Genomic DNA, 26601 nt, shown 5'->3' with positions numbered 1-26601 from the left:
AAAGAAGAAGAAGAACAAAGATCTCAAGTGAAAACCTAACTTGACATGAAGGAACTAGAAAAAGAACAAACTAAGCCAAAAGCTAGCAGAGGAAAAAAAAAAAGGTTAGAGTCTGGATAAATGAAATAGACAACAGAAAAATAACAGAGAGGCTCAACAAAACTCAAAGTGGGTTCTTTGAAAATATTAACAAAATTGACAAAACTTTAACTAGACTGACAAAGAAAAACAAAGAGAGAATGCAAATAACTATAATCAAAACTAAAAGTGGGGACATTTTCCACCAACCTTAAAGAAATAAAAAGAATTTTAAGAGAAATCTATGACTAATTACACACTAACAAATTAGATAACTTAGATGAAATGGACAAATTCCTGGAAACATACAAATTCCCAAAACTGATTCAAGAAGAAATAGAAAATCTGAACAGATCTAGGACAAGTAGAGATTGAATCAGTAGTCAAAAACCTCCTAACAAGAAAAAGTCCAAGACAGGGAGCTTCACTGGTGAACTCTACTGAACATTTAAAGAATTAACACCAATCCTTCTTAAACTCTTCCAAAAAAATTAAAGAGGAGGAAGCAATTCCTATCTCATTTTATAAGGCCAATATTACTCTAATACCAAAGTCAGTCAAAGACACCACAAGAACATACATATCAATATCCCTTATGAATAAAATGAAAAAAAAAAAAAAAAACTTCAACAAAATACGAGCAAACAAAATCCAATAAAATTTTAAAAGAAACATAGACCATGACCCAGTGGAATTTATTGCAGGAATACAAAATGGTTCAACACACACAAAAAATTAATCAGTGTAATATATACATTAATAGAACGAAGGAAAAAAACACAGGATCATCTCAATTGCTGGAGAAAAAGTATTTGACAACATCTAACACCTTTACATGACAGAGCCACTCAGAAAACTAAGAATGGGAGAAAACTTCCTCAACATGATGAACGGCATTTATGAAAAAAACCAAAACTAACATCAAACTTAAAGGTGAAAGATTGAAAGCTTTCCCACTAAGATCAAGAACAAGACAAGCATGCTTACCCTTACTACTGCTATTCAGCATTGTAGTGGAAGTTCTAGCCAGAGCAACTAGGCAAGAAAAAAATAAAATTTATCTAAATCAAAAAGGAAAAAGTAAAACTATCTCTATTCCCAGATGACATGGTCCTGTATATAGATTGTCTCAAAATACACACACACACTACTACTAGAGCTAATAAATGAACTTAGCAAAGCAAAGTGGCAGAGTAAAAACTCAACCCACAAAAATCAAGTGTCCTTTTATACACCAACAATAAATAATTCAGAAGGGGATTAAGAAAGCAATCCCATTTATAATAGTAATCAAGAGGATAAAATACCAAGGAATAATTTAAAATAGTAGAAGTCTTGTGCACTGAAAATTAGAAAACATTGCTAAAAGAAATCAAAGACCTAAATAAATGGAAAGTCATCCTGTGTTTATGAATTGGAAAACTTAATATTGTCAAGATGGTAATACTATCCAAAGTGATCTACAGATTCAATGCAATCCCTAACAAAACTTTTTTTTTTTTTTTTTTTTTTTACAGAAACGGAGATGTCAATCCTCAAATTTATGGAAAGGGAACCCAAATGCCAAAACAATATCCAAAAAGAAGAACTTAATTGAAGGATTCATACTTCCTGATTTCAAAACTTAACTACAAAGCTATAGTAATTAAGACAATGTGGTATTGGCATAAGGAGAAACACATACACAAATGAATAGAATTGGGAGTCCAGACATAAATCAATACATCTGTGATTTATTAGTTTTCAACAAAGGTATCAAGACCATTCAATGGGGAAAGAATGAACTCTTCAACAGAAGGTGCTAGAACAACTGCATATCCACATGCAAAGAATAAATTTAGACCCCCTACCTCATACCATATACAGAAAGTAACTGAAAATAGTTCGTGGAAATAAATGTAAGAGCTAAAACTATAAAATTCTTAAAAGGAAACATAAGGGGTAAATCTTCATGACCTTGGATTTGGCAATGGATTCTTAGATATAACACAAAAGCATAAGCAACCAAAGAAAAAAATAGATCCATTGAACTTCATCAAAATTAGAAATTTTGTTACTCAAAGGATGTTATCAAGAAAGTGACAAAATGACCTACAGAATAAAAAAAATTTCAAATCATATATCTGAGGGGTGCCTGGGTGACTCAGTTGATTAAGCATCCAACTCTTGGTTTCAGCTCAGATCATGATCTCAGGGTTGTGGGATGGAACCCCATGTTGGGCTCTTTGCTCAGCTGTGGGTCTGCTTGAGATTCTGTCTCTCTCTCTCACCCTCTCCCTCTGTCCCTCTCCCCCCCCATCTTCGCTCTCTCAAATAAATAAATAAATCTTTTTAAAAAAATCATATATCTGGTAAGAGATTTATATCAAGAATATATAAAGAACTCAATAATATAAAAACAAATAACCTGGGGCACCTGGGTGGCTCAGTGGGCTAAAGCCTCTGCTTTCAGCTCAGGCCATGATCTCAGGGTCCTAGGATCGAGCCCCGCATCGGGCTCTCTGCTCTGCAGGGAGCCTGCTTCCTCCTCTCTCTCTGCCTGCCTCTCTGCCTACTTGTGATCTCTTGTCTGTCAAATAAATAAATAAAATCTTAAAAAACAACAACAAAAACAAAAAAAAAATAACCTGATTTCAAAATGGGCAAAGCATCTGAATAGACATTTCTCCAAAGAATGTGTACAAATGCGTAGTAAACACAGAAAGATGTTCAACATCTTCAGTCATTAGGGAAATGCAAGTGAAAACCAATATGAGGTATCAGTTCACATGCAACTAGGATGACTATAATAAAAACACAATTAAAAAGAATAAACAAAAGCAACCAAGAAGTGTTGGCAAAAAAATGTGATGAAATTAGAACCCTCATACATTGTTGGTGGGAAGGTTAAGCGGCACACCACTGTGGAAAACAGTTTAGCCCTTCCTCAAAAAGTTAAATAGAGTTACCATACGACCCAACAGTTCCATTCCTAGGTGTATATACTCAAGATAACTGAGGACACATTCATACAAAAACCTGTAAGTGAATGTTCATAGAACCATTGTTCATGATACCCAAAAGATAGAAAAAAGATCCAAATGTCCATCTACTGACAAATAAATAAACAAAACGTGGTATATCCATATAACAGAATATTAGTCAGACAGAGCAATAAAGCAACAATGAAACATGCTATGGCATGAATGTACCCTAAAAACATTATGCTAATTGAAAAAGCCAGACACAAGAGGCTACATATTATATAATTCCATTTGTTTGAAATGTCCAAAACAGACAAATCCATAGAAACAGAAAGTAGAATCATAGTTGCCAGGGGTGAGGGAGGAGGGAATGGTAATGAGTATGGAATTTCTTTTTGGGGTGGTGAAAGTGTTTTTGGAATTAGATACTGGTGATGGTTGCACAATTTAGTGAATGTACTAAAAACCACTGAATTGTACACATTCTTATTTATTTATTTTTCATTGGAGAATTGACACACAGTGTTGCATTAGTTTGAGGGGTCCAACACAGTGATTCAACAACTCTATACATTATGCTATGTTCACCCAAGTCCAGCTCGTCTGTCACCATAGAATTCTATTATAGTACCATCGGCTCTATTCCCTATGCTGTAGCTTTTATCCTGATGACTTACTTGTTCTGTAACTGGAAGCCTGGATCTCCCACTCTCTTTCACCCATTTCACCCATCCCCCCACCCTTAAATCACTCACTTGAAAATGATGAATTTTATGAGATGTGAATTACATCTCAGAAAATGAAAAAGGAAATGCTGTAAGCCTATAGGTAGACAGGAAGTTTCTGTGCATCTGAGGAGACTTCTATTTAATAGGTTAAGCAAAGCAGAGGGTAGCTCTCACTTACTATGAAACTTTTCCCCCAAGGGAATGCATTTCAGCTGTAGTATTTTCATTCATTCATTCACCAGATAGTCACTGAGCACATGCTATGTACAAGAATCAGGACAGTATCTGCATCCACTTGCCTGTTGTTGCTTGAAGGCCTCAACAAGTAAATCAATATCAGTAAAAGTGAGAGGAAATTGCAGCCGAGGACCATTATAGGAGTCTGGGACGTCTATGAAGGAGACATACTCCTGCCTGTCCTTGGAGTCCTGGAGGGTTCCACCAAAAAGTCGAGCAACTAATTCTGGAAAATGAAAGACAGAAAGGGTGGCGGGGGGTGGGGGGGATCAACATTCCCATACTTAAATTCAATAAACAACTTTTTGAATATCGAGCCCACGTAAGGCATGGTGCTACATGTTATGAATACCAAGCTATCCCACATACAATCATGAAGAAGGATTTGTTCTCAGATCATTAGGTACATTCTCAGGAATGACCCTCATCCCTTCCCGAGTGGACATTGTACCAAAGCAGTGAACTCATTGGTGGGGAGGAGGAGAAACAGAGGGAAAACTGGGCAATCAAGGTAATCTGATGGTCTGAAACTCTACCTTTACATTTTTTGTCTACGCTTACAGCTCAGATTTTTACAAATCAGGCTGAAAACATAACAATGTATGGCACTGGATTCAAACATCTGTGCTATTCAGGATCTAGAGAAAATTAAACTGCAACATTCAGTTTCTATGTACATTTGAAAAATATGTACATTTGAAGTTAAACACTTCAAATTTTACTTAGCTGTAATAGATTTCTCTCTTCACTAAAAACAGATTTTCTGACATGATTTTCTTTTTCTTCTTGATAACAAAGCAGATAAAGTTAGATGATGAACCACAGGCAGAAATACCCATAGGATCTCTCTCTGAGAGAGACATTTCTATGTAACAGATCGCCTGCACTGCCCATTTCAGTAGGTGCTGAGATCCAGGATCCCTTTCTTACTAGGCTGCCTATAAGACAGTCAACCCAAGAACAGAAATCTGGCTAATTTGGTTGGAGAAAGATGAAAGGGGATACGGTAGACTGATTGCAAAAGTGACCTTGATTGTCTAACCCAACTTCTAGCCTGAATCTTTTTAATGTGATTTGCAGCTACTCTCATCAAGAACCTATTTCCCTGGGGCACCTAGGTGGCTAAGTGGGTTGAAGCCTCTGCTTTTGGCTCAGGTCATGATCTCAGGGTCCTGGGATCGAGCCCCGCATCAGGCTCTCTGCTCGGCGGGGAGCCTGCTTCCCCCACCCCCTGCCCGCCTCTCTGCCTACTTGTGATCTCTCTCTCTGTCAAATAAATGAATAAATAATCTTAAAAAAAAAAAAAGAATCTATTTCCCCAGGCTTCAGATCTGAGTTGTGGGGTTCATGACCTGTGTTGTCCTAAAGAATATGGTGGAAGTGTTACATACCATTGCCAAGTCAAGACCTCAGAAGGCCTTGTATGCTTCCATGCTGTCTCTTTTGAATCCATGCTACTACCACAAAGCCCAGGCTAACCTAATGAAAGCTCCAAGACTATAGGGAACAAAACTGAGTCACCGCAGCCAAGGCCATTCCGGGTAAGGCATTAGCCAGCAGACCTCCAAATACATGACCAAACTTTCGCCAAGAGCTGAGACAAACTGCCAGATTGAGCCTGCCAAGATCAGCAGGAGCACTCGGATGACCTGTAGACTTGTGGGCAAAAAGAAATGTTTATTACATGCCATTGAGCTATTGTGGTTGTTTAATACACGGTATTATTTCATGAACAGATAACGGATACAGACAATGGTGATGTATTCTTCAACTCATTAACACTGAATTGCTATCAAGCCAATGGGAATCAGAAGTTTTCTGCAAGCAGTTTCTATCTTTTTGAATATTTAGAGTAGACATGTTTGGAAAGTGTGACGTCAGCAGATGTAGAGAGAATACTTTTTTTTTCAGGATCCAGTTATGCTGAGAGATTACAGTTAAGAACTAAACTTAAAAAAAAAAAACCTTTCTAAAATAAGTCATAATGTTTAGTAATTTAAAAATGCTTTCTAAATTATTGTGGGCCCACCCTAACACTTCTGTGGTGGTGGTTGATGATATTTGATAAGAAGTTAAATTTAGGAATAATGTTTCTCTTCAGTGTGGTCCAGCACAGCGTATTTTTCCCATTTGGATTAGGTTTGAGATTTGAGAATCACTTAATTATTCCATTTTATGTTTGAAAACTAGACATACAGAGCAGCTTGGTAAATTTTATCTCAGATTCCATTGTGCAAGCAGTAAAGCCCAAGTATTCTACTTAACTATCTTAATAATCAGACCATTCCGTTCTTCGAGATACATCTTCCTGGCTGTACACACTCAAATATTGGGCTCCTCTTGGGAAAAAAACAATAACAACAAAGAAAGACAAAAACAACCCCACCGGTCTCACTGTATCATCTTATAACCGACTTGTTGAGTAATCCTGACTGTGTGAGGTACAAGCATGACATGATTTTCTTTTCCCAATCACTGCCTTCACCCATGCTCTGTCCACTCTCCCTTTCTCATCAGCTCACACCTCAAGTCAATTCCATCAGTTTCAGTCATTAAAATGCAGTCTTGTTTTTTTTAAGAACAAAATTAAAATAGTGTTTTTCTTCTGTAAAACAAACACAAAAAAGCTTAGTCTGGCTCTTCTTTCCATACATATATTGACCTTCATTTCTTGTAAGTTCCATGATAAATATATGAAAAAGCACCATTTCCCTAAGCCATTTCTTAGGCAAAAGTACTCAATATGAAATATCAGTAAACATCAAAATCATAATCCTTCTGCTGACTTTTAGCCACATTAAAAAAAATAACATAGATTCTCTTCCTAATATGGGTAGCTAATGTGAGTCATGTATGAAAACAATCAAAAGCTGTACCAGTGCAAGTACTGTGGGTTGCAACTCAACTATTATAACTAGTAAGAATAATTTAATGAATGCCAACAATATGTAAAGATTTGTGCAATGTGTAATTGGAATGAGTCTTTACCTGTTTCACTTATAATTCTGTCAACATGAATCTAAACTAATTAAATATAACGAAATCTTGAATTATAACCAAATAATACCTTTACAAGTTGTTCTAAAGAAAATCTCTCAAAACTACCCCCATATAATCTTTTCTTTTACCCAGTACAAACTCAAAATCTGGACAGGGAAAATGTTAAAACCCATAATTAAAACACACACACACACACACACACACACACACACACACACACACTTTCTGCCTCCACCGCCCATGTGTCATTTTGAAAACAAGCTCCAGATATGGCTGGGAAAAGAAAAACACCAACTGAACTGCATTTTATAGTTATTTCATTTCTCAGTTACGAATCTGGATTAAAACTAGGAAGATCCATAGAACAAACTCAATAAATGGCAAGATGGCATTTCATAAAATACAACACGTGTTCCTGATTATTGAAAAACTCAGAAAACCAGGAATGAAAGCTTACCTCCGTAACAGAATTCTAAAAATTTAAATCAACAAGAATGGTTTTTCCATTAAGAGCATTAACAAGACAGGATGCCTAGTTTCACTGCTTCATTTTCCCATTGTTCTGCCATTTCTAGCCAACGCAACAAAACACAGAGCTGAAATAAGGGCAGTGACGATTGGGTAGAAAGATGCAAAAATAATATGGGTACTTGTGGCCAGTGTGATTAAATATCTACATGTAAGAAAACTGGTGGAGAAACTCCCAGAACTGATAGGAGAATTGAGTACTACAGAGGTTTGAATCACAGCTTTACTATTGCTGAGATGAATAACTCAGCTTTACTATTGCTGAGAATAGGAGATATAGGAGATAGGATAGGAGAATTGAGAATTGAGTACTACAGAGGTTTGAATCACAGCTTTACTATTGCTGAGATGAATAACCTTCTAAGTCTCCATATTCTCATCCAACAAAAGGGGATGATAACAATACTAATATCAGTGGTTTGTCATGAAGACTACATGAAATATTTAAAGCACTTAAAAGACATGGCACATGGCAAACATTTAAAAAATATTAGCAATAATAATAATTTCATTCATGCTATTGTTCAATAGTAAAACAATACAAATAGATATAAATCAAAGGCTTGTTAAATACTACCAATATAATCACTGGGGAGATATCATGGCGAAAATAACCTACTGATGATAGGCACAAAAAATATAAAATACCTGGGTCTGATAGGACATTTTGGCTGATCTATGAAGCAGAAAGAATTGTCAAAACAACAGTTGCACCCACTCCATCCCACTCCCCACTTCCACAAGCCTCTGTTTAAACATGTACAGTAGGTTTGGCTTTCTATCTTATGGGATAGGTGTGTGGAATCTCCCCATTAAGTCCTGTGAACTGGTTTCAGCAACAGAGTAGTAGGGCATGGAAATGAATGGTTTCCAGGTCCCCTCCCTCCTATGGAACAGTCAGGATATCTGGACTAACCCTGTGCCTCAGAGTTAAAACCATGAGTCCAGCTCTGAAATCTGGAAATGTTAAGTGACCTTCTGGTCCCAAAATATATCATGCTTAGGGGTCCTGGTGCTTCTGCCAAACCGGGTGGCGGTTGTGTGGAACCTTCCCACCAAGGAAGGCCATCAGAAAGCGACCTATGGCAATGGACAGCACGGTGACCCGAGTTAACACTATTCTAATTGTATGCTCCAAAGTTGCTAAGAGAGTACAATTTTAAAGTGGTCACCACACCTTAAACTGTGAGGTGATGGTTGTGTTAACTAACCTTGTTGTGGTAACCATGTCCTAATATATACATATATGAAATCACCGCACTGTATACTTTGAAATTCAACAATGTTATTTGTCAACTATACTTCAGTAAAGCTGGAAAAAAATATGAAACAAAATCCACCTACAGAAGTAACCTGTAAATTAATTTTTCTGTTACACACAACAATAAAATCAGTAAGATTCTAGGACTCTATAATAGAGAGATATATAAGAGAATAGAAGCCTAGAAATACACCCTAATACATATTTTTAAATGAACACATGATAAAGGAGATACTACAAACCATGTAAAAAGATACATTATCTTTTCATAATAAATACATAACCCCACAATACATAAACATGGTGGGAAAAACTGGTTAACTACTTGGACATTTTCTTTTTAGCTGTGTTCTTTAATTGTTTTTAATCATGAGGCATCAAGACTTCCTCTTTTGGTTTAATATAAAAAATCCCAAATTTATGAAGTGTTGAAATTTTTAAAAGTCAAACCATAAAAAAATCTAGAAATCCAGGCACAGCGATCCACATTTTAAATATTTCAAAGCCTTCTAAGTTTAAAAGCGGGGATTCACAAAGAAAAAGATATTTAGACTTGAAAGATATTTTAAATAATTAATGGGTAAAAACTTCTTATACCTGATGGAAAATATCAACCTAGATACCACAGAAGCTCAAACAAACCCCACACAGGATAAAATATAAATGAAGCATCATCAAGGCTCATTATAGGCAAAGCCCTATTTTCCAATGTTACTTAGGTTAGTTTGTTTCTTCCTGAAACCCATCAGGTGATTCTGTTATTTGTAATACAGTTAAATTCATTTGTCACTGCATGTATTCTATTTCGGAAATATGCACGCACATTCTTTTCCTGTTTGTAGTAATTTTTTTTAATGGATGTGAAACATTATCACGGTTCTAAAAGTCAAAACAAAAAGGTACATTCAGAGAAGTGTTATCCACCCCCAGCCCTCTACCCAACTCCATTCTCCCATTCTTTCTTTCTCCCCTCTTCCCACCCATCCACTCATCCCCTGTAGGTAAACAAGGTCATTAGTTTCTGGTTTATCCTATAGGTTTCTCCTGTATTTATTTTTGGGTGCTCACACACACACACACACACACACACACACACATATACACACACTCCTAGCAGGCAAGGATTTCTCAAACAAGATGCAGAAAGTACTAACCATAGAGGGAAAAAAAAAATTGTACTACATTAAAATCAAGAATGTCTGTTATCATCAAAAGACAGCATTTAAAGATCAGGGAGGTAAAAGCCAAAGACTAAGAGAAGATATTTGCAATATGTTTATCTAACAAAAACTCATATTCTCATATGTAGAATACTTAGAGCACTCCTTAAAATTGGTAAGGAGAGAGCGGCTAACCAAGTAAGAGGATGGCAGGAGACCGGAATAGGCCCTTCACCGAACAGGATGTTCACAGGGCCGCCGCACAAACAAAAAGGTGACGAACTTCAGCGCTCACCAGGGAAAAACAAACTCAAGCAGAAATGGGATACTACTACACACCGGGCAGAATGGCTAAAATGAAAAGGGTTGACAGCTCTAAGTGTTGAAGAGGATAGAGAACACTGGAACTCTCACCCACCGGGGGGAGTGTAACTTGGTACAACAATTTTGTAAGAAGGTTTGTCAGTATCTAATGAAGCTGAACACGTGCATGCCTTGTACCCCAAACTTCCACTCCGGGATCGTGGTACATCTTTATTATAATCTTTGTAATAACGACCCCAGGGAATCAAGTCCCTTTGTATCCACGTCCCTTTACAACACAACACAAGAGATGGAGCTTTCCTAACCCTTGTGACTCTGTGGCTGCCCTTTTCACTTGCTTTGACCCAAAAAATATGGCAGAACCAATTTTATGTGAGTTCCAGAGAATAGGCCCTAAGAGGCCTTGTAGCTTCTGCCTTTGTTCTCTTGGGATCCAGCTGCCATGTAAAGAGGCCTGGGATATCCTGCTGGACAGAGAGGCTACGTGAGGAGAACTGAGATATCCAAGTTCGTAGCCAACACCAGTCCCAGACAGGTGAGTAGAAGCATCCAGGCCTCCCTACCCCGCCCAGCCAGGTTGAGTGAGCCCAACTGACACCATATGGAACAAAGACAACCCATCCCCACTGAGACCAGTTCAAATGCCCAATCCACAGAATCACGAGCAATAAAATGGCTGTTGTTTTTAAGCCACTAAATTTGGGGGTGATTTGCTATGCAGCGATAGATAACCAGAAATGAGAATACAGCAAAAAAAGATATATATGTTCACCAAAAAGGACATGTACAAGAAGGTGCATAACAGTACCACTCAAATTACACAAACTAAAAACAACCCAAATGTCCATAAACAATAGAATGGATATGTTTTGGTAAATTAGGAACATTTTCTTTCTCATTTTGGGTGTGGGTTACAAGGGCATGCTTACTTCAAGAATATTATTGAGTCCTGTACTTACAATTTGTGTGCTTTGATGTATGTTATACTTGAAGAAAAGTTTACATAAGAAGATTAAATCACCGTCCGCTTCTTGGATAAAATTTTTTAATATTTTTAAATCACCTACAGAATTTTTTGACATGCAGACTCTTTAAAATACAGAGCCTGAGTAAATGTCTCTGGGCTGGAACCCAGCCATCTGTGGCTATGAATCTCCATAAGTGATTCTGATGCACAGCCCAGATCGAAATATTAGGTCATTAGCAAAAAGAGTGCTGCTTCATTTCATCATTATTATATTTCCTCTCAGAACTCTTTTGCCAAAGAACACGAAGCACAAACAACTATTTTCAAATTGCAATTATCTAAAAGAAAGAAAATGGCAAAATCCCCACTTCCTCCCACTCCCACTCCTCAGGTTTGGCTATTCTACCATTTAGAAAGCTTCTACAGATCATTAAATGCTTTAATTAGTTTCATACATATGCGCTCAGCTCCAAGCATGCCATTAAAACACCATTCCTTTGCCACTGTGAAGGGTGCTCGCTGGATGATTTCAAAGGAGTTCTTAGATGCCATATACTTTCAATTAGAACAAAAAATGGTTGGCCCAAATTTAAGAAAAATAAGTTTTTAAGCACAGCATCTACCTTGAAGATAACAACAGTCATCTTGATTTTGTAGGAGAAACGTATGCCTTGGGAATAACTATAATTTCAAAATCATTTTGAACCATGCCTACATTGCCTGTCTGTGAGATGATTCCCTTAGTCATTTCAGAACAATGGAATAAATGATAGAGAGAGAGACAGCTAGCTCTGCTGAAAAGAGAGAACCATGTTCAATCTACCATGTCTCCCCAGATTTGTTTCATGAGATACTCAAGATATTTTGATCTCTCGGCATGAAAATTCTGGGGATAAAAAATATGATCCTCTTTACTAAAGCTGCCATGGTACATCAACAGGTTGTGGTTCAGAGGTGTTCAACAAATTAACATTGAATGAAATCCAATTCAGCTTTGTGAAAGTGACAAAATTGGTCAAATTTAATAAATAACAATCAGAGAAAAAAGCCACCCGAACTGATTTCACGTTTGGTGTCACGAAGACAAGACAGGTGGGCATCTTTTTAATTTCTCAGTATCCTCCCATCTTCAGACTTCATATCCCTTGATGAGGACAATTCAATATTTAATGTCTGCTTTTCAAAAGACGAAGCGTTTTACTTACCTGGGTCTTTCTCATGTATTTGTGTGTAGTTTTCCAACATGAAGGAAAAGAAGTTGGATAGCTGGACAAAATAAAAATACATTAGTCAGTGAATGATCCCCAAATAGCCACTGTGGTAAATACTGTTGGCGCCCTCTCCCAGCCTCTGCCTGCGTCCCTCCTCCCTTGCGTCCTCCCTCAGCTGGTGGGCAGCACCTCCCCAGAGGCACAGGATATCACAGTCTCCCACCCCTTAATGACTAAAAAGGACTTCTTTTCCACTAGGAAGCATTAAAGCTGGATTTATTACGCCATTTTTGCAAGCTTGAAAAAGGCTTTCCTCACCCAACTATATTTTCTTCTAGAACTCTCACCGGTTTGCTCTCAGGAAATGCTTTCATATTTTAACTCCTTCAGATATTTTTCCCTTCGTAAAGAAACAACTTTACTTCCTCCTGGGACAGGTGCCCAAGAACCGAATAAGACCATTTTTTATTAGTTAACAAGACATCTGGCAGCCCCTTCAAAATATAAACTTCAGAAATGAAAAATACCATCCTCTTCCCAAATCCTACTCTCTCCTCAGCCACTTCCGAGACAATATCACCCTCTACTAAAGTTTTCACCAAAGTTCCTCGGCTTAAAATGGACCCAGACTTTCCTTTTCTCACTTGTGAGGGGTGAAGAGAAGCATTTTACTGGAAGAAGGGATGAGCCGGCAAAACAGACCTGCAACTGGCCTTGTTCATCAGCATATTCGATGGACTGGAAGATGGTGAGGGCATAGCGTTGTCTGGCCTTCAACCGAGCACTGTAACCGCGGTACCAGTTCTGGATGACCAATGCGGCTTTTAGCGCTGCAGCCCCACGGGATATGAAAACCAGAGGAAACCAGTTACTATGCAGGGGACAAGGACAGGGAAGTAGAGGCTTCAGAAAAAAATCAGTCCACCTGGATTCCTAGGTTCTAAGAACATACACGCTACAATGGGATTTACCTTTATGTTTTTGTTAAATGTCCTCAAGTCCTGAATACTCGGAAAATAATGATGGCATAGCCGTTAAGAGTAGAGTTTCTGGGGGGCACCTGCGTGGTTCAGTCGGTTGAGGGTCCGACTCTTGATTTTGGCTCAGGTCATGATTTCAGGGTCGTGGGATCAAGCCCTGAGTCAGGCTCTGTGCTCAGTAGAGAGTTGGCCTGGGATTCTCCCACCCTCTGTGCAACCCCGCCCCCCCCCCTCCTGCTTGCACATATTCTCTCTTAGGGTGGGAAAAAGAACAGTAGAGTTTTGGGGGCAAGAAGTTCTCAATATGAATCCCAGCCATGCTAATTACTGTCTGTGTGATTCTGGTAAGTTACCAAAACTCTCAAAGCCTCAGTGTCCTCACCTGTAAAATGGGGAAAATAACAGCACCTACCCCTGGCCCTACTCAGGCATATTCACATTCCATGTCCTACGAAGGAGCAATTCCATTCTTCACTATATACCCCAAAGCAATCCTCACACAGCCCATAATGGAGGCGTATGGGGACACAGAGTTACTTTGCTTGTGGCAGCAGCCTGGCTCGCCATGGTTGGGGAAGAGAATGTGTAACCGTGGTGGGCGCGCACCATGACCTACTAGGCCACAACTGGAAGCAATAGATTAAAGAAACCCATAGCAACATGGATGGGGCTTAAAAATACAGTGCTTCAGTGAGAACAGTTTTAGTTAGGGACAGTGAAATGTAACATGATGTCATTCTATATAAACTTAAAACACACATACACAAAGCCAAAATATAGATTTCCTAAGAATATATACAAAGGAAAAGACACTAAACAGATAGATCGGTTATTTATGGGGGAGTGGTGAATGAATATAGTGTATGTGGGTAAAAAGGAACAAGCAAATTAATTAGCCAACATAAGAAAGGGTCTCACACAGACTGGTGATGACAATGTACGATGAATTGGAGAAGCATGATTCACTCCAGCTTCTGTACCTGAGATTCAAATGAGAAAAGACAGATGGATAGACGAAGACACCTCCCTCCTTCAGAGCCCTTACAGTAAGGATGAAATGAGCTACCACAGGAGAAGAGTTCATCCCCATGCCCAGTTAATAAATGGCTAAGCTAATGGCTACTATAGTGATAAGTGTTGTCTTGTTTATGGATTATTCAGCACACCGACTCTCTTCTGGGGCTCTGAGCCTTTGAATCATCCTGGAGCGTCATGGCTTTGAAAAAAGCGATCAGGTGAGAGATAATGAGATTTAAAATATAGTCTCTTATGCCTTCCACAAGTTTTAGAGCGAAGAGCAATCAACACCAGCTGGCTTCTTTTATTCATGCTATAATTTTTCCCAGTTAGCACATAGAAATTAAGAGTTGACTATAACAAGAACAATTTGAATTCTAAAAGCAGAATTCTAGCCTCCAGTCCCAGTATCCTTGGCTTAATACTACTGTGGTACGTGAGATATACTACTCATCTGAGGGTTTTTATTGATGAGTTTCTCCAAGACTCTTGGGTTCCAGAGACACTCATTTCGTTATTCATCTTCCAGAAGATGCCAGGAAGTAGACACTATAAGGTCAAGTATCATGATCTTTATAGGGGAACACCACAGAAAGAAGAAATAAGAGTGACTTGTTCGATAACGCCAAGCAAATGATTGGAAGGTTCAAAATCTCAAGTCTTCACCCCATATCATTACGGAGAGCCCGGGCTCACCCGCAAGGTCTGTTCTATGGGACGGCCGCTGTCATGACCAGCCAACGCTCACCTCAGGGGCTCTCTCTGTTCCTCAAGCGCAAAGGAACTGTCCCAGGGCTATTTACCAAGCACTTCCTGAGGGCCAGGCCATGGGTTCATTTCCACAGTCCTCACCACACCAAGAAGCTGAGACACTACTTAGTGTAGTGTAGTGTAGTGTAGTGTAAGATCACTTAGCCCAGAAGCGGAAATGCACAGCACCAAACAGAAGCCACGTCTCACTTAACCTCCGCAGGGCTACCGACCTTCTGCTGCGTCTGTTTCTTCATCTGCATAGTGAGGCATTTCTACTTAGGGTTGGCACCGCCGATAAGAAATAATCAGGCTTACTATGCGCTATTTCTATCATTAATAATGGGACGAAACAGCTACCACATGCAAAGGGGCTGCTAGGAGAGATTTAGCCCCTACAAGCATCATCTCTATGTTACACACAAGGAAACTTGAGGTTCAGAGAGGCAAGTGTCTTGCTCCAAATCACTTACCTAGTATGGACTCAGGTCTTCTGAGTCCCTACTCTGGGCTCTCTCCACCATAGCCAGTTACATCTTTCCCTAATCTCTGTGTGCCTCTCCTTTCTTTGAATAGTAAGAGCCAACCTTTATGGAATGCCTCTATGGGCCCGGCACTAAGCTACACACGATACATACATCACCACTTCTACTCCTCCCCCACGCGGGCAGGTGGGTGCTGGAAGCCCCCTGTCCTCTCTCGGCCTGGCTTCAGTCCAGTCCCTTGCGGGGATCCCGCCCCGCTCCCGCGGGGAGGAGTTGTGATCCTACTTGGTAAGCACACAGCGCGCTTTCCGGGGCTGTGTCCCACTAGTAGGTGTGGAAGGCAGATGGCCATGCTCAGTTCCCCCCGGCTCCTGCATGTCCTCTTCTGCTCCAAAGGCGGGAAGCTGAGCCCCCTGCTTCCCAGCTCAGAAAGCCGCCATGCCCGTTGCTGCCTGCCTTCCTCTACTGGAGCTTATGGCGCCATGAATGCCGCTTACTAAGCTATCACGCGTCAGCCGTCACCCCACACTTCCCCGATGCTGAGACCGGGGCTCTGCAGGCCACATTTCTGATCAGCGGGGTGCTTTCTGCTTGGCTCTGCCAAGGAGGGTGGCAGCAGAGGGAGATGGTGCGGCTGGAGGAGGGAAGAGAGACACCCTCCTTCCTGTCTGCCTCCTGTTCCTCTTGGTGTTGCCTAACAATGGCTGCCCCAGCTACCCCGGCCCCTGCCCAACACCCCCCCCCCCACCAGTCTCCGCTGGTAGCAACAACCGGATCCCAACTGCAGGGACGCCGCACGTGCACAAGCAGCCTCAGGGCTGCCGTTCAGAGACCCCAGCACTAGCTGGGCAACCCCATGGTCAGAGGTCTGAGTTTCAGTTCTGCAGGAAGCCTCCTCCAAGCTTCTAGATTTTCGTAATTCCAGTCTGGTAACTGTCCTACCTCCATTTGCCTTAGCGCTCCTTCAGAGACATTTCTGTTGCCTGGGAACAGTCTGATACCCAGTTACCCAATTACGGGCTCTTCCCTTCTCTGGTCACATCCCTCTGTGGTTTCTGCCTCTTGACCACACCCTGCCGGAGGGGCCCATCTCAGGTTAGGCCTCAAGTGTCCAACTTCCTGGACGCTCCAGCTCCGGCCCTTATCAGAGTCCCACATGGGGATTTCGAGCACTCAGGTAGCAGCTGACAAAATGGACTTGGATCCACACCCTGCTATAGCTCCTTTGGTCCGCAGCTGCCCCAGCCCCCTCTCCGGCACAGAGAAGGAGACCAGCAGGGCACGGCTGAGGGCACCAACCTCCGACCTCTAAAGCCTCATCTGGTTCCTAAGACGCATCCTCCCCTCTGCAAGACATACACACCAGGGCCATTCTAGCCACCTGAGGCCTCTCTCTGGTGCAGAAACCTGCAAAACGGCAAAGGGTAGAGCCACGGGACAGACCCTACCCGAGCGGTTGCTGGCTCCGTAACCCCCGACCACGCCTGCAGAGTTGAAGAGCTGTGTCGTCCAGCTCTGAACTTGCTGGACAGCTTAGATCCACTTCTTGTCCTGCTGCTTCATCCCATAACAGGGCTTGTCTTCCCTGTCACATTAATTCCATGCAGAAAAAGAAAAAAAAAAAAACCAACAACAAAAATAAAAGCTATTGCCATATGTGTCCCAAGGGCCTTCTATTTTTGTTTCTAGAACGAAGCAATAGCATAGGTTTAACAAGTTACCTGGCCAATTTCCTGTACCCAGCACAGGTGGATTCTCTATTGCCAAGCTGGGGTGGTTTTTTTTTTGGGGGGGGGGGTGTTTTTTAATGGCTTTTCTATGGTGGCAGTCATCATCGTGGTATTTTACATGAAATTAAATATACATGTAGGAGGTCAATGAAGAAGGCAAATAATAAATTCAGAGCATCTGCTTTGTGCCAGGCACTGTGCTTGGTGCTTTATGTGGATCATGTCATTTGATTTAATCCTCCCAACAATCCTAGGAAGCGTCATTATCCTTATTTTACGGATAAGGAGACTGAGGCTCAGAGATAACTTGTTTGGGGGTCACGTCACTTGTCAGTGGGAGAATCTAGAGTCAAATCCGGATCTCCGTAATTCCAGAAACTGGGCTTATAACCATTATGCTGTACGACCCAGTGTGGCATTTGGAATCAGCCCTAAAAATGAGACGGTGTGCAGCACAGTATGTCCTCCCTCCTCCACCTTCCCTACATCCCATTCCCTATGCTTTTCACTTGTTCCTTTGTTCTCCATAGCATGTTTTACCGTCTCACATTCTATGTAGTCATATGTTTATGTGTTTATTGTCTATCGCTCCCTATTAGCTAAGCTACATGAGAATAGGGACTTTCTTTTGTTGGCTGCCATATCCCCAGGACCCCAGGTAAGGCCTGCCAATGGATATTTGTTGAACAAATGAACAAATACCTTCCAGGACTGTTATAATAATGACATATGAGCAATGCACAATAATGTATTAGTAATGTGTTGATACACATATTCATAATAAATTAATTGATTGATTGATTAATATAAAATGCTTAGCACATTGCCTGGCACATAGGAAACACTCAATAAATAGTAGTTGCTCTTTTTTAAAAAGTAAGGGGGGGAATAACAGGTCATAATTGTCTCTCTCCCAGCTAACTTCTAGTGACACCCCCCCAGATTCCTAATTATACATAACAGTTTATTAAAAATTTCACAAACTACTATGGACAAACATACACCATCTCAGAGCCCAAGAGTGAAGAGTGAGAAGAATCGTGCCAACCGGGATCCACAGGGCTCACTCCCATGGAGAGCACGGTCTTGGCTCAAACCCCACCTTCTCAGCAAGGCCTTTCCTGACCATCCTTTTCAAAATGGCCCCATGGCCCCTACTGCCTATCTCATTTCCTCACCACAGCACTTAAGACTATCCGGTATAGCATATGTTTTGCTCATTTGTCATTATCTGTCTCCTTCCACTAGGATGTAATCTCTGTAAGGGCTGGGATTGTAGTCCGTTGGGTTAGCCACTATATCCCCCAAGTCTGGAACAGTCCCTAGAACATAGCAGATGCTCGATAAGTGTTTGTCGAATGAATGAAATTGCTCTCTGGTTAAGACTTTCTTCTTGTGTTTCTCTTCATGCTGTCAGGTGGAGTCTTAGGTTTGGTTTGTTTTTGAAATAGGAGGTTATGTGACAGTTCTTTAAACAAGAAGCTTATATTCAGAACGATAATGCATTTAAAGACTCTCTGCTTTTAAAATTCTGCTGGCAGAGGCCTCCTGAGGAGGCATCAGGATGAGCAAATATTTCACGGAACTTTAAGGGGCCTGACATCCAGTCAGGAAGAAAGAGAGGCACAAGTGTGATAGAACCTCATTAAAATGAATTCAAACGAACTGGAAAGACTATGAACCGTCTAGTAGCAAAAGGCTTTAAACAAGAGGAGAAAACAACCATTATCTCAGCTCTTCAAAGCGCGATGAGAATAGCCTGGCTCGGCTCTGGGACCACAGTTTTCCTTCCTATTTTTGTTCACAGCTCTTCTATATCTGCCATCTGCTAGAGTGTGTGACTGCCACAGGGAGACTTCCAGCTTCACTGGAGAAACAGCTCAAAGCACATGCCCGGTGGACATGAGATGGTCACAAAGCCTGCTTCTTGGGCAGCAAGCAAGATAAGAACCCAGGAGGCTCGCCCATCCACGAACCGTGGCATCGCTGCACAGCAAGGGTGCAACACAGCATTCTGGTCCCTGGAAAGCATTTTTCTTTTTCTTTAAGATTTTATGTATTTATTTGAAAGAGAGAGCGAGAGAGCAGGGGGAAGGGCCGAAGAAAAGGGAGAGAATCTCAAGCAGGCTCCGTGTTGTGTTTAGGAGCCTTGAAGCCTGGTCAAGGGCATTGTTCCACTAGGTTAAGGTTTGAACTGATGCAGGCCTAATCCTGCCGAGGGCGGGGTGCTCCCCCCCCCAAGGCTGCCAAGGGCCAGATAGCTCCACAGATAAGCATGGTCTGATAAGTCTCTTGCCTTGTCTTCTGATCCCCGTATCTCTCTCAAATAAAGAGCCCCTTGCTAATCTGCCACAAACATCTCTCAGGCTTGTGGGCCGGAGCAACTTCAAGGAGGTAAATTATTCTGTACCTAGGACTATGGAGAACTTCAGATGTGTACGGCGATAGACGGTTTCCTCCCTAGGCTGATGTTTGTCCAAGGCTCTCACAAGCCGAGCCATGAAAATACACCCTGCCTCCTGCAAAGGTAAGGCCTTCTCGTTCCTACTTCTCTTCTATATACTTGGTTCCTCCAGATAGCTTCTCGCTTTCCATTAACCTATATCCTGTTTTCCTGCAGGCCCCAGAATAAGTTACCAAAAAGCACATATTTGTGCTACCTCCCATGGCTTTCTGAGGGACATGATTACTCAAGAAGCAAGACCCTGTCCCCCATCCCTGGCGCCAGTCTGTACCCATTATAGCTTAACTAGAATAACATGTGCTGAACAAAGAGAAATTATCTGATGAGTGCCTGAGTCCTTTGATGTCCTTTGCACGAATGTAACCCCCTAGCCCAAGTATACTGCCTATATAAGAAGCTCTAAAATCAGAATAAAGAGGGAGATGCCTGACTACTGACCAGAACTCGCTGTGTAGCTCTCTCATTCCTCTCACGGACACTGCCTCTCCTTTGGAGACACCTGGATCTGCCGAGGCTGGACCCCGGCAGTGTTGTGCATGGAGCCCAATGTGGGGGTCGATCTCACCACTCTGAGATCATGACCTGAGCCTAAACCAAGAGTCGGACACTTAAGCAACTGAGCCACCCAGGGGCCCCTGCAAAGAATTTTCCTTAAACATGAGGGAAATGGAAGGCAAGCATGAGGCCCAGTCTCCAAACACTGACAGACCTCTTAAAACTGTCACTTTCCCTAAATGACAAGAGATCTTAGTTTAGTCACTCTTGGAAACCTCTCGTGCTCCAGTCAGAGAGGGGCAAGAATTAGAGGACATTTCTTTGACTTCTGATTTACGCATGTACACACCCACCCAGCAACCCATCCACATGGGATAATAAAAATAAATTTTGAATTTGTAATCTGGAGACTTCCATTTTGGTTCTGACTCAACCAGGTGCCAACCGTGTAAACTTGGCCAGGTTGTCCAACCTCTCTGGTCCTCAGCATCTCATGCAAAAAATGAAAACTTGAAATTACGTGATCTCTAAGATTCTCTCCAGTTATACAATGTTCTAATTTATCTTTCTATTTTTTTTTAAGGCCACAGCTGCAGCCTACCTATTATTGCACAGAGCAAAGCTGAAAGTAAGCATGCACGGACAAAATAGGACATGTACCTATGAACACTCAAATCAGAAGCTTCTGGACAAAGAGGACAAATTCTAAAGGCCACTCAAAAAAAAAAAAAAAAATCTGAGTCATCCCTGTAGAAAAATCCAAGTCAAGTCACTAATATCCTTGGCTTTTCCCATCAAGGAATTGTAGCAAAGTGTGCTAGCAAGTGGTCTGGGAACATTAGTCACTTCCCTTTTAAATTGCCTAAAGTATGATTACTGTGTGTGATCTGTTAACTGGCTGGACTGATAGCCCACAGAAGACGGGGGGGGGGGGGTGTGGATGGAGGAGAAAGTGAAGACAAGAGCGGGCTGGGAGACAGATACACACGGGAAGGGACTAAGTCCAGAGGTTTCAACGAAGATCGAGAGATCAGAAAATGGGATAATCCTAAAGACCGCAGAGGCCGAGCTGATCCAAGTGGCCACAGGGGCCGGGAAATGGGAGCGAGTAGCTCAAGGAGAGTGAATAAGTAGATGCTGGGGCTTAGGAGGTCAAGGACGCCAGCACATTTGTGGTTGTTCACGGGCACAGTGAAGCTGCTCAAGATGGTGCCAGGTTGAGTACACAGAGTCCACGATGGATGGGGAGGGTGGGAGAAGGCAAAAGCAAGGAAGAGCCAAGAAATGGCACTCCCAAAGGCTTGGCAAACAGAACTCAGGTTGTACAGGATGGGGACAGTCTTACCTTTTTACTCGGAAACATTTCAAGCACCTGGGGAAAGGGGAGAATGGTATAGTCGTTCATATTTTGTCTCCTATACATTCTACTCTCTCCCTCTCACTCTCTCTCCATGCATAATAACGTCATTTCTTCAGTCTCCTTTATCCTAGAACAATTCTTTAGCCTCTCTTTCTCTTTAACGACCCTGAAATTTTTGAAGAGCACAGGCTAGTTATTTCAAATAGCCCTCCATTTGGCTCTGTCTGCTACTTCCTCGTGATGAGATTCAGGTTATATACTTTGGCAGGGACAAGTGCTGAGTCTCTCTCAAGTGCGTTGCATCAGGAGACGCGTGGTGTTCATTGATCTCATTATTGCTGAGATGAACTTAGATTATTTGGTTACAGCGGTGTCTGTAGAGGCTGCTTTCCGGCAGCAGGCTTGAGCAAGAGGAACCTGGGTAAGGTTAGAGGGGCCCACAAGCGACCACCAGGCTGAATGCAAACAGGCTCATTAGGCGACCCACCCAGAAATAACCATAGACCCTCTCTGACCAATGGGCTATTTACAAGAAAGCACAGGTACCAAAAAAGGAAAATTCCCTATGTTCCCATAACTCCTCACCTTCCCCCCTCCTTAACTACAGCCCCTCACCAATGCCTCCTGGCAGACAGTCTCTCCTCCGCTCTCCTGCCTGCTGCCCCCTTGCCATGTATCCAATAAACCTCTATCTCCTTTGTTCTGCTTCAGGTGAATTCTTTCACCACCCATGCTGCCGGGTTCCAGTGTCCACCTAGAATTCTCTACCGCAGGCATATTTGCTTCCTCTTTATAATTAACACTTTGCAGGAACGTGCTTTAGGACTGTGTATATATTCTATTCTCCAAAATATCCATGGATAATCTTTGCCCAAATCAAATCTTTTTTTTTTTTTTAAGATTTTATTTATTTGCCAGAAAAAGAGAGAGAGTACACACAAGCAGGCAAAGAGGCAGGCAGAGGCAGTGAGAGAAGCGGGCTCCCTGCCGAGCAAGGAGCCCGAAGCGGAATTCGATCCCAGGACCCTGGGATCATGACCTGAGCTGAAGGCAGCGGCTTAACCAACTGAGCCACCCAGGCGTCCCCAAATCAATTCTTTCGACAGTGGTTGCAAAACAATGATTTTCTAACTCTTTCTCTCTACATTTATTAGGATTCAGATTTTTAAATGCCCCCATTTAAAGCCCTCTTTTATTCAACAGGGCAATGGAACAACACAAAGACCACATAAAGCCCATCTTATGGAAGTTTTCATAAGAACTGAAATTCTTGGCTACACCATAGTTCAGAAAAATAGAAAGCTTTAACTATGCGTTACCAAGCGATAAAGCTAAATCAGTGAAATCAGGAAATCAACAGTTTACAAGTAACTGTGACCTTTCTGCCTCATGAATTTCTGCCAATTTTCTAAAAGACTCATTATCATGAAGATCTCAATTTTTAAAAAACTATTACATTTTTGACACATGAAAAAATGTTCATCATCACTAGCCATCAGGGAGATTCAAATTAAAACCACGTTGAGATACCACCTTATACCAGTTAGAATGGCCAAAATTAGCAAGACAGAAAACAATGTGTGTTAGAGAGGATGTGCAGAAAGGGGAACCCTCTTGTACTGTTGGTGGGAATGCAAGTTGGTGCAGCCACTTTGGAGAACAGTGTGGAGATTCCTTAAGAAATTAAAAATAGAGCTTCCCTATGACCCTGCAACTGCACTACTGGGTATTTACCCCAAAGATACAGATGTAGTGAAAAGAAGGGTCATCTGTACCCCAATGTTCATCGCAGCAATGGCCACGGTCGCCAAACTGTGGAAAGAACCAAGATGCCCTTCAACGGACGAATGGATAAGGAAGATGTGGTCCATATACACTATGGAGTATTATGCCTCCATCAGAAAGGATGAATACCCAACTTTTGTATCAACATGGACGGGACTGGAAGAGATTATGCTGAGTGAAATAAGTCAAGCAGAGAGAGTCAAGTATCATATGGTTTCACTTATTTGTGGAGCATAACAAATAACATGGAGGACATAGGGAGATGGAGAGGAGAAGGGAGTTGAGGGAAATTGGAAGGGGAGGTGAACCATGAGAGACTATGGACTCTGAAAAACAACCTGAAGGTTTTGAAGGGGTGGGGGGTGGGAGGCTGGGGGAGCCAGGTGGTGGGTATTATGGAGGGCACGTATTGCATGGAGCACTGGGTGTGGTGCATAAACATGAATTCTGTTATGCTGGAAAGAAATTTTAAATAAATAAATAAAAGCAAAAAAAAAACTATTACATTTTTGAGTATGTAAGAAATTCAGCTATGTAAAAGTACTACTAGCATTTTAAATTATTAAAATATTTTCTCATAGGAAATATGGTCTATTCAACAATTCAATAATGACCTTCAATCCCCACTCAGAATTTAAAAAATTAAATGTCTTGACAGCAATTCTGTTTTATGTCTCCCTTGTTATTAATTACTAATCATTCATTCACCCAAGGTCAAATACGGTCAGCATTAAATTTTGTCTTTTGCAGCTGCTAAAAAAGATAATGCCACATAAAGCCACAATCATATAAGAAAAGTGTTCTGATTACGGGAACTCACTGGCATTTGGGGCCGAGGTAATGCCCTTTCTTACACTTGGTTGAAATATGTCTCTTTGTAACAAGATTTTCTAACAATTAGCAGGATCCAACTAAAAGCTGGCTTCTTTGTGAATTGTCTAGTCCAGGCTGGAAGCTGGCAAAGAGCACTTAAATGGGGAGGTGGGACTTCATAGCCTTTCAGCAATGCTTTCTACCCCCTAAAGGCTCATGATTCTAGAATGGATATCTAAACAGTCCATGGCAGACTCTCATAATACTGAAGGTTTCTAAAGCAGAAATGGATTAGTCACACAGCAAATAAAGAAAAATATGAAGATGCATCTAATGGGTATAAAGAATAAAAAGGACGTTTCATTTTTTTGTGTGCCTGTTTCATACAGGCAACAAATGTGTTTTTGTAGTACAGGTCCTATAGAAACCTCAAGGCCAGCACATTATTGTATCAAAAAGTGAATGACTAACCAAAAATTATTATTGAGAGGGATCATAATTTCAGATGAGGAAAGTGGGCTCGTTTTACAAAGAAAAGTACTCTTGGGGCGCCTGGCTGGCTAAGGCAGAGGAGCATGGGACAGCTGATCTCGGGGTCACAAGTTCGAGCTCTGTGTTGGTTATAGAGAGTGCTTAAATAAACAATTTATTTTAAATAAAGAAAAGAAAAGAAAAGTACTCATTTAAAATGATTCCCAGGGTGCCTGACTGGATAGTCGGTTGTCAATCTAACTCTTGATTTCGGCTCAGGTCGTGATCTCAGGGTCGTGAGATCAAGCCCCGCATCAGGCTCTGTGCTCAGCACGGGGTCTGCTTGTTCCTCTTCCTCTGCTCTCCCCCCTTCCCCTGCTCACTCTCTCTCTAAAATAAATAAAATCTTTTAAAAATAAAATAAAATATAATGATTCCCTAAGAGTACTCTTACCATGATGAGCACTGACTAGTATATAGAATTATTGAATCACCAAGTATTGTACACCTGAAACTAATATAACACTGTGCATTAATTGTAGTGGAATTAAAAAAAGAAAAGAAAATGATTCTCAAATGATGCCAACAAACCAGGGATATAATATACGACATGGGCCAAAAATAAAGATTTAGCAGTTTTGATATACAGAAGATAATCGAAGCCATGAAAGTAAAGTCACCCAAGGAGAGCATTAGAGTGACAAAATAAAAGGACCAAGAGCGGGGCGCCTGGGTGGCTCAGTGAGTTAAAGCCTCTGCCTTCGGCTCAGGTCATGATCCCAGGGTCCTGGGATCGAGCCCCATATCAGGCTTTCTGCTCAGCAGAGAGCCTGCTTCCTCCTCTCTCTCTCTGCCTGCCTCTCTGCCTACTTGTGATTTCTGTCTGTCAAATAAATAAATAAATAAATAAAATCTAAAAAAAAAAAAAAAAAAAGACCAAGAGCAACCCAGAGGAATCCTAATATGTAGAACTTGGGAGAAAGTGGAGTCCTTATGAACAGTTCAGAGACACAAGGAAACCCGGGAGAATGTACCAAGGGCCATGAGTATTTTAAGAGGGGTGTGTGCAGAGTGCCAAGTACTACCAGGAAGTCAAGAAAAATAAGAACTGAGAAATGGTCCACTGGACTTCAAGGTCATTCAAGCACTTGTCAAAAATCACTTTCCGTGGGATGCAACAGAGAAAATAGGAGACAACAGTGTAAACGTCCCTTTCAGGAGGAAGCTCTGAGAGGGAGGAGAGTGACTGGAGGCAAGAAGAGGGCAAGGGAAGGCTCTTCTTCCAAAGGGAAGGAAAAAACAGTCACAAAGGGCCATTTTAGACAACAGGACAATTCTGAATATGAAATCTATGTTAGACAATATTAATCCACCAATGCTACATTTTTTCAGAGTGATACAGTATTATAGTTATATAAAAGAATATCCCTGTTTTTAGGACACTCATGCTGAAGTATATGGAGGTTAATATCATACTGTCTACAACTTACTTTCAAATGGAGAGGGAGACAGGAGAGAGGGAGACAGAAAATGGTAAAATGTTGACAGAGTAGTGAATCTCAGTGAAGAGATGGGTGTTGTCTGTATTCGCCTTTCACCTTCTCTCTGGAGGTTTGCAGTTTTTAAAAATAAGAAGTTGGGGGTAAAGCAAAACAGAATGGCAGGAGGAAAAAAGTGTCTCCAAATCAAAAGGAAAGGAAAAAAAGAGGAAAGACACTTGAGCATGTTAGAATGTTGATAAGGTGGGGCGCCTGGGTGGCTCAGTCGGTTAAGGGACTGACTCTTGACTTTGGC

The 26601-nt window shown here is 41.3% G+C and overlaps 1 protein-coding gene across 1 annotated transcript in view; it reads right to left on the bottom strand.

Annotated features, from left to right (window-relative positions):
* PPEF1 (protein phosphatase with EF-hand domain 1) overlaps positions 1–26601 on the bottom strand; it is a gene marked incomplete at its 5' end in the record, with an annotated part of 97883 nt that overhangs the window by 63107 nt on the left and 8175 nt on the right. Inside the window, 3 exons of the mRNA XM_080795695.1 lie at positions 4069–4232; positions 12452–12512; positions 13160–13287. Coding sequence (XP_080651821.1) covers positions 4069–4232; positions 12452–12512; positions 13160–13287 — 353 coding nt within the window. The remainder of the gene's footprint in view (positions 1–4068; positions 4233–12451; positions 12513–13159; positions 13288–26601) is intronic.

This window comes from Martes martes (assembly GCF_963455335.1).
Source record: "Martes martes genome assembly, chromosome: X".
In the NCBI taxonomy this organism is placed as follows: domain Eukaryota; kingdom Metazoa; phylum Chordata; class Mammalia; order Carnivora; family Mustelidae; genus Martes; species Martes martes.
Note: the sequence above shows the minus strand (reverse complement) of the source record. Positions and strands in the feature narration are given on the sequence as shown.